The 14,497-nt window shown below is 40.1% G+C and overlaps 1 protein-coding gene across 1 annotated transcript; it reads right to left on the bottom strand.

Moving 5' to 3' along the window:
* Window positions 1-771: 771 nt before the first annotated feature.
* Window positions 772-12,887, bottom strand: LOC101158863 (EH domain-containing protein 1). The gene is made up of 6 exons (XM_004073164.4): window positions 12,108-12,887; window positions 7,504-7,601; window positions 3,297-3,538; window positions 2,497-2,667; window positions 2,237-2,401; window positions 772-1,931 (listed from the first exon to the last, which is right to left on the bottom strand). Exons 1-6 carry the CDS (start codon window positions 12,494-12,496, stop codon window positions 1,398-1,400), a joined length of 1,599 nt encoding a protein of 532 aa, XP_004073212.1. The 5' UTR covers window positions 12,497-12,887; the 3' UTR covers window positions 772-1,397.
* Between the last annotated feature and the right edge of the window lie 1,610 nt (window positions 12,888-14,497).

Raw genomic sequence — 14,497 nt, 5'->3', positions numbered from 1 at the left:
ATCAATGTTATTGTTATTTTCTGTTATTGCTCAATTTAATGAACAAAAACTGAGTTTAATTAAATTAAATTGTTTTTCTTTCATGGTTGGCAGAGAGATTTTTCTATTCATGTTATACACAAACATATAGAGAACCTAAAAAATGATAAGTAGCTGTCTTTTATTACCTCATCTTTACAGACTTGTAATAATTTCTCCATACACAAGGGAGCGCCTCTGGGCCTAATCTGCTACCCCGCTCATCTGATACAAATTGTGTTGTGACTCAGTGTAAAGGATTTCCAGCGACGACACACCAGCTTATGATTAGAGAAAGCAAATGTGACATTGCAAGGAAAGAGATGAACTCAAGACAAGGGGAGGGCTTCAGGACAAGCTGGTGACTTCAGTCAGATGGCAGCTCCAGGTCAAAACTGAAACAGATATGGATGAGTGGAAAAATGTAGAACATTTGTTAGTGTCATTCCTGGATGATGATACATCTGAATAAACATCCCTTACGAATGAAAATCAATAGGACAGACAGATGGTTCATATTTCTGTTCAGATCTTAGCATTTTGACTTCAACTTTGAGGCTGAATGAAGGAAATTCTCTAGTTAAAGGAGGCTTCCGTCCTCTTCCAAGTCACTCTTTCGAGAACTTTATGAGTTTAAATGAGCACTGCCTACATCAAATAGAAACATCAGAAATGTGAGAAATTCAAGGAACGACAACCGTCCTCAAACTCACTGACAGTAATGAACGGCTGCAGCATAAAAAGGCACGAAAGTGATGCATCAGTTCAGATTTATTCAACAATTTCTTTGCTGGTTTTCACCAAACAGGAAGGCATTCTTTCACTCAAATCACAGTTATGTCCCCCCAAAACATTTATTACAAATCCACAAACCACAGGTAAAACAGTACAGTATTCCTTTTATAATCTGGAAAAATAACAACATGGAGGCATTTGGAAAGAGTAAGGAAATATAAAAAAAATAAAGAAAATTATTTTTTTACATTTCCTCTCTCTCTCCCAAATGCATATATAATTCTTTGGATCAACATTTTAGAATATAAACTGCATCCTTGTAAGACATGTTTAATGCATAAAGCCACCTCATCGTGCCTTCTTTATTTAACTGTCCTTTCTGCAGAACAAAGACTTCCTCCCCTTTTAGCTCACATAGATACCTGAAATTGTATACTATATGCATAAGCACAGCACCGCTCTCCCTCCAGTCTCTGTCTGGTGAAAAACATCCCAGTCACCGCCTCCTCCTGGTGTGTGAGGAGGTCTGGGGACTCGGCTTGATTGGAGCACAAAGCCGTTTGTGTTTGGACTTGTTTTTGAGTCCTGAACACTAGCGCTGACATCCCTCTAGGCTACTGCTCCTCCTCCTCCTTTCTGGACCTTCAATCCTGCTGAACTGTCCCACGTTTGGATGGGGGCACCAGGTGATCAGGCAGGGAGGCCGGCAGCTCGTGGCCCTCCAGCTTCACTTTGATCAGGTGGTTGGCCAGGGCAAACTCCTCGTCGTCGAGCAGACCGTCTTTATCCACGTCTGCCAGCTTCCAGATCTTTCCCAGGACTGAGTTGGGCAGCTTAGACTTCACCATTTCCTTCTTGGCTGCAGCGCCGGTCACTTTCCCGTTGATGGGAGACAGGGTGTAGAAGATCTCGTCGTATGTCGGCTTGTCGCGGCCCACCACCCACTCCAGCTCGTCGATGCCTTCGCTGGCACCTTCACCGTAGCCGTGGCCAAACGGTCCGCTCATGGTCCCCTCGAAGGCTCCGCCTTTGACCGACTGGCTGGGCATGTTGGCCTCCTCCTGGCGTACCAATGCCATGAGCCGGGCAATGTCGTTGGCGAGCATGTCTTCCACCGCCTCCAGCAGCTTAGGCTTCAGGTTTGCAAACTTGGTGAAGTCATGACCGTTCAGCAGCTCCTGGAAGCAAAGGGAGGTTGAAAGAAAACAGGAATTAGAGATAGAAATAGATCAGTCTTCAATAACTACCCAAGGCAGTAGCGTACAAGAGGCAGGATTTCCTGACAAACCAGGAAAAATAAATCTCATCCTTGTTCTGGCCCATCCTGGAGGGCAAGAACAGGAAAGAAGGGCAAAGATGTGAAGAGCAAAGGCTGAAAGGTCACAGAGTCACTTTGTTTCTGCACTTTATGCTACAGACAGAAAAAAAACATTTCATCACATCTGTATCTCAAAAGGAATATGGAGGATTCTCTCAATCTCACCTGCATTTTTTCAAGTTTAGGAAAGTCTCCTGGGGAGATGTTATGCTCTTTTTCAACCCTGTGGTAGATCTCCCCGAGGTTGGTTATAAGCTCTTTCTTCTTGGATTCTTTCCCGAACACAGCGGGCATCTCCTTCTTCAGAGCGGTGATGATGTACGCATGCACCTGCAGGCCAAAGGAAGAAAAACAGAACAAACATGACAAAGAAATACAACCAGTTACTTTTTGTGATAAGCTTCAACGCTGTGTTTGACACAAACCTTGGCAAGGCGTGCTCGTTTGATGAGGTCATTGAGTTTGCGCAGAGCTGCATTTCGTGGCAAAGACTGAATGTCCACAAAGAGATCCTGCTCTTCGGCCTCGAACAACTTCCTGTTATCAGGGACCAAAAGGGGCTGGGCCCAGAATGACCCGATGTAAACTCGCACAACCTGGAACAGGATTCACACAGAGGTTAACCTCCACCCATCCCAATACTACATACAGCCAGTTATGCTTTTGCTCATGAGTCACACTGAAGCCTCACTGTTGCTTAAAAATAAAAAATCTGGTGTGATGCAAAAAAAGGAAAAGTCTCAGATTGTGAAAAGGGAAAGAGTTAGATGCAAGCAGAGTTTTTTCTCTTTACTTATAGGGTGTTGTCATTGTTCAGTAATGCTGTCAAGACCAATGAATAATGAGCAGCATGATCCAAAGGTTTCTCTGAATCAAACATTAACTAAACAGTCAGGGAGGAATCATAAGACTGTGTCACATGATAGGACATGGGATTTTCAAATGCTGGTGTTCTAAGTGTTTTTCACTTTCACTACATACATAGTCATAACTGTTCTCATGTCCATTAGGAGCCTGAAACCACTAAAGCACATTAATACAGCCCTAAACTTTCAAACAGGCTCAGATTTTAATTCCCATTATTCCCCAGCTGCTCACCGTCTGTTAAAAAATGACTACCAAGCAGCACCTGCTGTTCTTCTCAAGAGTGAAGTAAGTTTGCTGGTTCGATTTTCAACTTCTAACACGAGTGCAGAACTACTCTGCACGTTTTTGTTTTTCTTACCTCAGGTGTGTTGATGATTTTCCCCAAAGACCACATGAGCGCTCCGTAGACCCTCATCAGCTGCTGAGTGCTGATCTGATCAGCCTTGTTCAGCACCACTCTCATCTTATCCTCGTGATTCTTCAGGGCTCGGATCACCTCTGAGAACTCATCTGAGATGTCCAGCTTGTGGGCATCAAAGAGGAGGATGATGCGGTCCACACGCTCGGCAAACCACTCCAGCACAGCAGCAAAGTCATAACCTAAAGGAAAGGAGATAAAACAACAACACATATTTCAGCATCAGCACAGACATTAACTTTTCTATTATTTATTTTTACCATTTGGATAATGGAACTAACTGAAGAAGATGAAACAGCAAAGAAGATTTTGCATATTCAGAAAAAGCTACATGTCAGTGTAACAAATTCATTTCACCTCATAAAGAACTCAAAGGTAAAAGAGGACATTAAAGGATGGAGAAGTTTTGGATTACAGATAAAATCTATTTCAAGTGAGAGTTAATTTCAGTAATAGGAGAAATGTTCATAATACTAAGCGCACTCACCTGGTTTTGTTTAACCTGCTGTACTGAGACAACAGTAATATAAACGAGTAAAGACTGAACCACAACCATAAAATCTAGTATTATCTGCCATCAGAGTCCTGTAATGCACCATGCTCTATCACAGGCTGGCCATGACAAAATTCAACAGAACAAGGCTTTGTAAAATTATTGACATTAAGAAAGTGAGAAAATAAAGCAACGCATTTCTGTCTGTGAATGAGCACAGAACTGTGCTCCAACCTTTGGATCTTTTAATTTTAGAAACGAGCCGACTGAACTGAAAACACTGAGACAGAGGGGAGAGTAGAGCGTCTGGAGCTGCGTTTTGGATGAGCACATGTGTCGTCTGATCAGAAAAACATGATCAATCTCATTGGATGTACATGCACTCTGACATGACCACCTTTCAATACCTACAACTGAAAAAGGTCGAAGCAATGCAGTCTATAGAAAGACAAAGATCATGGACAAAAAAATACATACACAAGGCCACACAGTCCTTGTGTCAATTAGCACAAAAGAGAAGTCAGAAAAAAAGCCCTAAAGTTCCTTACAGTCTGGTTAGTCTCTGCTACGACTGAGCCAGGAAAACTTGCGTCTGTTAAACTTGACCTGCACAATCTAATCGGTTCTGTTTATGTATGACACAGACCGTACAGTACGTTAGTGGAGTACAGTATTGGACCAGTGTTGACACAGAAACAGAGGATGACGTGTTTACACTGAAGAGGGATCAGTCTCAGCGGATGTAGATGCACTCTACCATGATAATACCTACAACTGAAAAAAGTTGAAGCAATGCAGTCTATAGAAGGACAAAGATCATGGATAAAATGAACAAAGACCTAAAGTCCACTCCTAATGACATTTTGATCTATTGTAGAAGCGTTCCCAGTGGTCTATCAATTACATCATTTTTAGACAAAAATCCAAAAACCTGTTTCCTTTTGTAGGACAGTTTCTGAAGAGTGGCAGTAATTTAATAGAAATTCATCTCTGAGTTGTGGGCAGGACTACTGGCACGGAATGAGCCCACCCCCACTCCCCTTAATCCATGAGTTTACACGCCCTCCTGCTTTACAGTCACTCACAACCTCAACCTAACAGAGGTGAAACAAAAATGGTGAGCAGTATTGAAGCCATCCAGTTTTGAACCAGATGCCAGCTCAGATCAAGAGAACAAAGACGCACATGGATGTATTTGTCTACAAATGGATTCATGAGAATGGAGAAGAGCAGGGAGCTTGTGGCCCCCAGATTGTACCGTAATTTGTACGTCACAACTACACCTGATCCTGATACACAAAAATTTGAATAAAGACATACTCAAAAATGCATTTTTAATCTTCATTTTCTTAATATATGTCCTCCCTCATCAGAAAAAATTGCACAATATATGTTAAAAAAACCAAAAACTTTCATTCAATGGGTCTTCAAACAGAATATAAGAAGAAACTGGAAATAGAGGTGACATAGATCATGGTTGAAGCACTTAACGTTCCGTCCTTGACAAGTGAAAGTAAAAGTAGACAAAAGAGAAAATGATAAGTCTAAAGTCGCGGTGTGACCCACTGAGGACATTTGTTCATCCTCCATGAAGTCTGTTTTTAAACATACATGTAAAGGAATGAAGCAGCTGCTAAAACTCAGGCTTACTTATAGCATCAACAGCTGCCATGTCAGTGCTGTACACATTCTCCAGGCATGCAAAGACATAAAGACATGATCAAGTTTGATTCGCGTTGAGAGGAGAGAGACAGACAGCAGAGGTGTGGAATGCCACAACTATGGCAAGAAACCAAAACGTCTGATGAGAAATGAGCCTTGAATTTTTTTTTTTTGAGTCTCGCATCTGTAAAGCTTTAAGAAAGCGTCAGTGTGGTTACCATAAAAGCTGAAAATAGCAACAGCAAGCCCAGCTGTGTTTAAATCAGATGTTCTGCTAAGAGATCTAAAAAAAAAAAAAAAAAAAAAGGAACAAAAACGGGATAAAATGTCTGTAGCTCAGTCAAAACTATACATATAATCTGTTTAATGTGAGAAACAAAATTTAATTTTTTATTTTACCTTGGGTTGGTATCAAACTTAGGGTTTTGCTTTGCAAAAAGTCATTTTTTCCCCCTAAAATTATGATTCATCCCAAGAAATCGTTGTCACAGAGCTTAATAAGCTACAAACAGTTTCTGAAAAGCTTTTTTTTTTCTAATATTTTGCCGTACAGCTTTAGCCCTTAGCAGCATGCACTGCTATCAACATTGCATTAGATTTTTCTGAACTTCATACTGAGGAAAACGGTTTATGCTGACCTAATGAAAAATGAAAGCAGTAGCAGAATTGCTCAATAACTATACCATGAATTGATTTCTCAACATTTTTTGCTTGGACAATTTTTGCCAAAGCTTTAGCAGTTAGCAAGGTATAGAGCTAAATATTAAAATACTGAAATGTACAGCCACACAGTCCTTTGTCGTCAATTAGCACAAAAGAGAAGTCAGAAAAAAAGCCCTAAAGTTCCTTACAGTCTGGTTAGTCTCTGCTACGACTGAGCCAGGAAAACTTGCGTCTGTTAAACTTGACCTGCACAATCTAATCGGTTCTGTTTATGTATGACACAGACCCTCAGTACGTTAGTGGAGTACAGTATTGGACCTGTGTTGACACAGAAACAGAGGATGACGTGTTTACACTGAAGAGGGAGAAAGTGCCTTTGAGAACAGTACTACAGGAAAACACAAAGGTGTGAAGATCTCTGTTCATTCAGCTTTTCTTTATGGTCTGATTAGCATGCATTGACAAAGATGCCAATCTAAAGTTTTTTACTAAATCTATAACCAGTATTTGAATCTTTTTGAAATGCTGTAATGCCTGCTGATAAAAAACTCAATACTACTGCTTTATTTTGCTTTTTGATGACTCAATACAATACAAGACTTGGATTGGGGAAGGATTTGGTACAGTTCAAACCCAAAGCAGTCTTGGGAAACATCACAGTGTTTCCCATTTTACTCCACTTCCTCTCACTAAAATACACAAAAACACGTTTTGCATGCGTTTCCTCTAAAAACCACTTCAATCCAGGTAGAGAAAGCAGAAGCAGTGTTTAGTTGCGCATTGTTTTCCCCCTGTGCTCTGTCAGATAAAAGTAAAACTGTGTGCAACAAAATCCTAAAGTCATTTTAAAACAAAACCATTCCAAAAACTTCAAATTAAATTAGAAAAAGAATAGAGAACGGCATGTTAACATATTTTTAAAGAGTGAGGGAGATATTAAAAACTAAAATAATTCACAAGAAATGGTGGCTGATGTCACCCATAAAAAGGATCTGCACAAACAGGAAATGATCTTCAGGTGGTGTCAGCTCTCATCTTTGCCCTTGCCATGACTAGATTACATGCTTGCAGGCATAATAAGACTTTAAAACCAGTTTGACAGACTGAGAGCCCCAAAAGCCAAAACTAAGTTTGAAGGCTGTTTATGTACGTCTGCTTTTAGGTTTGCACCCCAAACTCCCTGTGGGTTTTTAGCACCTCTACAAAAAAAAAAAAAAAAAATCAGTTTACTCATTTGTGCTGGTTTTAAATCAAAGGGTTTTCTGCAGTTAGTTAGTGGAGGTAACGCCAAAGAGGAAAAAGAACAGTGAGCTTTTGAGAACAGCGGACCTCTACTTATCCTCTGCTTTTCCCCGGACAGGATTCCAGGAGTATCAATGATACTGATGCTTTCCAGGACAGCGTTAGGCATCTGAGCACACATGAACCTGCAGAGGGAACACAGGAGGGGTGAGAAACAAAAACATTTTATAATAGGCGGAAAAAAAAATAGTAAAGGAGTGTGTGATAAAAGGAGAGGGGAGATTCTCAGTGATGATTGCTGAGATGACAAAACAGAAAACCAGTCTGGTGAGTGTCTTTAAGCTTGGAATTACATAAACTTTACTCTTCAGCTTCACAACAATTATTATCTCGCTGTCAGGCTCCGACGTGAACAGACAACTGCTGGAAGAAACTGTTCAGACGGTGAGAGGAAAGTAAAAGTCAGAGATAAACAATCCCCTTTAATAATGTTCCTGTCGATATCATAGCTTGAAACATTTACTTTAAAATAAAGTACATTTCGGTAGAGGGATTTCCAAGTGGTCGCATAAGTTGAGTTACATTCTTTGTTTCCATAAATAAATGCTTTATAAATAAATGCTTTAATACTTCCGTCACTGCAGAAGTGTTTAGGGAATTATTTAGATTCTGTGCTAATCTATTCTGCAAACACTGTGCGCCAGCTGACGTTTAAATCTAGCTTTTCCGACAGTGATGATAAAGATTTTCCGAACATTACAGAAGTATTGTTTGTAAAAGGCCACTGTTGCGTGAATGCTTAAGAAGGGGAAATGTTGGGACCTTGTCCTTTTTACCTTAATGTAACATGCTGAAAATAAGTGTTTCAAAAGAATTTAAACTTAATAAAGAGAGTGCTGCACTTCAGCAGAAAAATACAATAATAATAGAACAACAACAGGGGAATAAAATCTGGACAGCTAACATAACCCACAACTTGGAATACCATTTCTCCCTCTGCTGCCCTTTAAGCCAAACGCTCATAAAATGAGCTCAGAGGGTCATAAGACCAAGAAAACGTGCCTTCACATTCCTGCTGCAACCACACAAAGAGCAGAACACAAACACCACAAACCCCAGCATGGATCCAACCCACCAAACAAAGGGAATTGGAAAAATCTACTCAGAGTATTGTGATTAACTTGCTTTTTGAAATGATACTCTCTGGGCAGCAACATGACAAATGATAGAAACAGCCAAAGATAACATAAAAGCAGCCCCCCCCCCCCCCCCCCCCCCCTTTCCCCTCATATCTGATACCATATGACTTGCAGCTGGAATTTTGGCTAGCCCTGTCCTGGATTTTTTCCACAAAGTTCTGAAGAAGGAAAAAAAAAATGGCTTGGATCAGTTTAAGCTGAACTAAAAAAAAAATTCCTGGATCTTTAAGAGAGCGTAGGATTTCTAAATATTATATCTTTGAAACCACGAGTCATCCCTGTAATGAAGGCTGAAAAATATCCATGAATTTTGGAATTCTGGGAGAGAAATTTGACAATGCCGTCTTCCTCTTTGCCTCATCTCCTGACCTATGACCTCCTTTCTCGTCATAACCGTCATTTCCCACAGAGAGGAGGAAACAGGGCGACCATCACGTGATCCGCAGATGTGGAGAGTGGAGTTACAACCATATCATGTTTCCCCGCTTTACTCCCAAAAATCCCTCCCAATGCGGCAGAACTAAATCACAGATTGTTTAAATGCCTTTTCTTGCCCATTCACACCTGTGAGTATGTTTTAGATGCTCTGAGAGGCTTTTAGAAATGTCAGGCTCCACCTCAGTAAAGAGCAGAGTCAGCACACTGGAATAACAGGACAGAACGGTGCAGGACAGTGTGGGCCAGAGCGGAACTAAAGCTTTGCTGATTCCAGTTTTACTGACGAAGGCCTTAAAGACACTGGAGCTTTCTGTGATACAACAGGAAAAAAAAGTGTATGCTTATCAGGAGTTGAGTAAGAAGTTCAAAAATATTTTAAAACAATCAGCAAGAACAGAGTTCACTGAAGAGACAAAGCAAAATGCTGCAATAGTGGTATGAAAGCAGAAAAAAAGCAAACGTCAAACTCTTCAGTTCCCTGTGACGATAATGCAAGAGTTGGTGTGAGAAACACAGAGCTAATTTGTGTTTACCATCTTCATAAATAACAGGTTATAGTGCAGACAAGTCACATCAGCCCCTGGTAGTTAAAGGCTAATCTGAGAGTTGAATAACTATGGTTAGGAGCTTAACAGAAGAGAAGCCATAATAGTCCACTGAATTTCGATGATTAAAACATATTTCCTTTAAAAGCAGTTACAGGGATGCCTGAGAAAAATCACCGGCTCAAGTCAACCAGTTTACAGTTTGAGCCGAGCAAATCTATCTAGCTGATATAAACTGTTATGAAAATGTGACAATTGAGTTGAAATATACAAAACACATAAACAACTTTTTTTAAATTAGCAAACGCATGACCACTCATGCTAACAACTCTATTCAAATAAAACCACCAAACTCCCAGGAGACAGCAGGTCTCTGTCTAATAATTGTAGAAAATCTATAGCGTTACAAAGGCTTCACATAGATTCCTCTGTGGGCTGTAATGACCTCCAAGAGTGAGCCATAACCTGTTAAGGTTTCTCAAAAGTAAAAAATGTTATTTGTCACAAGTTTGCCATCTTAAAAGAGAAGGACAACAGTCTATATAATCACAGGAAGGTAAGTGAATGGATAAAGGGAATGAACCAAACCGAGTTAATGTCAACTTAAAAGGTTTCATTTTCTGAAAACAACTGGTTTAAACTAAAGAACAGACTACAAACAATGTAAAAGCAGGGTAACACGATGCTGGCAGGTGAGGGGGGGGGGGGGGGATTGGGGACTAGAGGACATCCACTCAGCCTCTACGGGAAGTGACACCACCAACAATCACATGTCAATAGGCTTTTGTCATTACAAATCCATGGAGAGTGAACAGGGTTCAGGTACAGGCTGACTCAACACTTTGTACTTTGAATTGTTCTGGGAGGGGCTCATTTTGGTTTTCCAGTTTTAAATTCTTTAAGGGTCCTTAGTTTACTTTGTTTTATTATTTATTTAGGACCACAACTTGCAACATTTTATTAGACTCCCCCCACCCACTGTCATTCTACAGGTCAGTTTCCACATTGCAGATTTGATGTTGCATTATTGAAAAAAAAAAAAAACACAATGGGAAATTCATACTTTTTGTCATGTCCTGGTTAGAGATCTGCTGCGAGACCGTCCCTGCTTCTTCAATAGATCTCTTGATCTACTGGAAAATAGATCATTCCTGTGATCTGTAACCCTTGTGCTATCCTAGGCACTTTAACATTGGGAGTTGGGTCATCTGGACCCACTAGACAGTGAGCTGAACCTTTTTTCTTCAATGATTTGTGATCTTCACTGGTGTCCATGGATTACATGAAATCTTTCCACCTTTATCCACCTTTGTCATGGTAGGGAGAACACGTCAATGTAAGGGTGGGGTCATCTAAGATAGCACAAGGGTTAAATTACAATTATGCAGTTTTTAGCCCAAAAAAAGTGTTTTTTTCTTGGACATTGATTATGCAGAGTAGCAGTAGTTCATAAGAAATTTGCTTCTGAGTTGTGGGCAGAACTGTTGGTGGAGCAAGGACGCCCCCACTTCCTGTCACCCATGTGTTTACACACTCTCCCACTAGCTTACAGCCTGGAGCAAGATTTCAACGCTTTCACACCAAGCCTTTTCCAACTGTAGCTGGCAGACTAGTAAACAGTAGGAATGGAGGGGGGGAAATCCCTTCCCTGCTTCTCTGTTATGAACACCATGGGCTAAATCTGCATCCAGTATCCTGTGTCATCCTGTGTTTTCAAATGACATTTTTTGTCTGCTCCTGATTCACAGCAAATTGAATAAAGAAATGCTCAGAAATGCCATTTTAAGCTCAACTTTCTATATACGCCCATCATGACAAAATTGCCACAAGAACATGTTAAAAGGCCCCAAAACACAATTTTTAGTGGAGTGTGTCTTTAAATGTATTCCTACCAGTACATTTCACACACTGACTGCACTGCTACCTTTAACCCGTTGTGATAAGACTTCATAAATTGTACTCACAGCTAGAAAGGGAGTGTTCTTCTGACCGTACAGATGTGGCAACAACTAGGTGACATGAAAGTCATAGCGCCCACATGAGGACAGAAAAAGGTCAGTGTGTTGCTTGGCAACATCTGTAAGTTTCTATGTAGCAAGGGTCATGCTGGGAAAAAGTCTGGCAAGAATGACCCTTCCAGGTAACTGTAGTCAGGAGGCCTAACTAATATTTTGAATCATAGCGTCAAAAAGTACATTAAAAAACGTACACAGGTTAGAATCAATCGCCACTTCGTTCTTGACACTAAATACCCGCATTTTCTTCAGATGATGAAACCTGCTTACCCTCACTGCCATGATTGTGCAATGACACACTCTGGATTTACATCTGAAGAGTGGGGCGCGTTTAGACTTGTGGTGGGGGTTGTGACATCCGTTGACACGTTTTCAACAACATAATATTGAGTTGGTCAAAAACATGAACATTTCCCCTTTATGGATGTTTATATGGGTGCCGTGTCCACTTTATATTGCTTTTAACAACTCTGATAGTTAGGTGTCGGGGTTACCTGTTGAGGAAGGCGTTGCCAAAAGCGTTGAGTTTGCGAAAGGGCTTCTTGGGGTCGACCACCAGGGCGTTACCTGGGATAACCCCCTCCTGGTCACCGTGCATCACCGCGATGAAAGAGTCTGTGGTCGGCTCCGGGCCAATCCGCATACCTGGGAAGTCCTGCTCCATAAGGTGTCGGATAAAAGTGGTTTTTCCCGTGGAGTACTGACCCACCAGAAGTACCATGGGTTTGTTATCAAAGTCGGCATCTTCCAGTGCGGGAGAGTGGAAGTCGTGGAATCGATACGTGTCCTCCAGCGGGAACAGTTTGGTCCGGTACAGCCGCCGCAGCCCTTCGGAGACGTTTTGAAACAGCTCGGGGTCCTTTTTTAGGGTTTTTCTAAACATGGTGATCGATTTCTACGACGTAATTGACACACGTGTGCCAGTCTAGTAATTACCTAATAAAGTGGTGCGGACTTCTCACGCCGCAAAGACACTAGCTGCCTGCCAAAATGGAGCAACGACTGTGGGCGAGGTCTAGTTGGAAGTTTGTGTCCCCACCCTTTTCTTAGCTAGCTAGTCAGCGCTCGCGCTGTGCAAGTCTCAAATCATTCAAGGAGGACTTTCGGTTTAGCTGACATATACCAGCTATATAAACGCTAACCGCGCCACTAAGTCGGCATTCACAGTCTTAAGTTACGCGAGAACGAGAGGGGAAACCCGTAGCGGCTTCTCTGAATTAAGCCACTTACTTAGCATCCGCCTGTCAGTTCCTGTACCTTTAGGTGAACTCCGCTAAATGGGAGTGACACGCGGAAACCGGATTTCTTTTTGGGAAACTTCAAAATAAAATTCCTTTAAATGCCACCGTCATGTTGTCGTAATGCGTTGTTATTGTTCTTGTAAAATCTGCAGTTTTCCGCTCTATCGATATCCCATGAATTATTTCAGTTATTTTCTACATTACCTGATTACACAAAAATGGTCTTAATTTGTAAGTTTTTTATTTTGAAAAGTCAGCGTAGGATTGGTTTTCTGAAGATCGACAAAAATCAAATTGATTTTTTTATAAATCCATGCAAAACATCCTTTTAAAATTATTGTATCATTTTGTATCAAGTATCTTTCTCAATTGGCTAATGTAAATATTTATATTTCACATGTATAAGTTTTCTGCGGTTATTTTCACTTTCCTTTTCATCAAATCATCAACTCATACACTTTAAATGTATGGTTAGGTTCCAACTTTATCATATTCACTTCACGAGTCTAAAAACAATATCTTTGCTCATTTGTTATCTAATGTTGATTTATTTTGTAATTGAATCTTTCTTTGCAAGTTTTTCTTTTTTTGGTAGGGGGTTTCTCTTTTATCACATCGACGCTTTAATCTTACTGTGATACTTTTAATGCTCTTTTTTGCTTTCATTTATGTCTTTGTGAGTTTTTCTAAAACACTTTTTAAACTACTTTTCCATAATTTAATACTTTATGTCTCTTTTTGATTATTACTATTTTTTTTAAAACTAGGTTAAACTTTGTTAACCCTATCACTGTCATCAAGATGTCTGTTCTGGACTCTATCCTTTTAATGCCATCATGCAGCAACAACAACAAAAAGGTTCTTTTGTCTTCTTTTATGTTTTATTCATTCATTTGTTCTTTGGTACAACTACTAGAACATACCTTTAGACATGTGTGCATTTCAGTGTATTTTTTAATGGGCTGCATTACATTCCACTAAATAAAATATTGCATTTCAGATCTAGTTGCACAGTAAGTGTCACACTAAGACTAACGTGGAATGATAATTTACCTCCAGTTTTAATTTGTCTTTTTGTGGACCCCAAAAGATATTGCAGTATTGGTTTTTATCTGCTGCCGGCCACCCAGTTGTTTTCTAAGACAATTTGAAAATGTGGATTTTGATCAGAAAAGGTGTTGTAATTTGTTAAATGCAATTTCTGTAAATCAGCAAGTCACCAAAATAAGAGTAAGAACAGTTGCATGTATACAAATAGACACACATCCAACACAAACTAATGTAATTTCATTTGTTTTCACTTTTCCTACTTTCTTTAAAAATATGTAAAATACATTAAATCGGGGGTGTCCAAACTTTTTGCAAAGAGGGCCTGACATCCATAAACCAATTTAATTACATTAAATGCAAAGGAACTATTTAATGAGTATTTTATCACATTGTCCTACTTTTCATTTATTCCCATAGGACACAAATACATCTAAATACACTTTTACCAAAATGACTGACAGTTTGTGAATTTTTTGCACCGTTCATTTTTAGTTAGCAAACTCCTTTAAAACAGCCAGAGATATTTCATATTTCACCCCAAAAAAAATATGGCAATTTCCACTTGTACTGGAAGTGGTGGCCCTCACTGTCAA

The sequence above is a fragment of the Oryzias latipes genome, chromosome 10 (assembly GCF_002234675.1).
Source record: "Oryzias latipes chromosome 10, ASM223467v1".
Taxonomy (NCBI): Eukaryota; Metazoa; Chordata; class Actinopteri; order Beloniformes; family Adrianichthyidae; genus Oryzias; species Oryzias latipes.
This window is presented reverse-complemented; position numbering and strand designations above follow the sequence as displayed.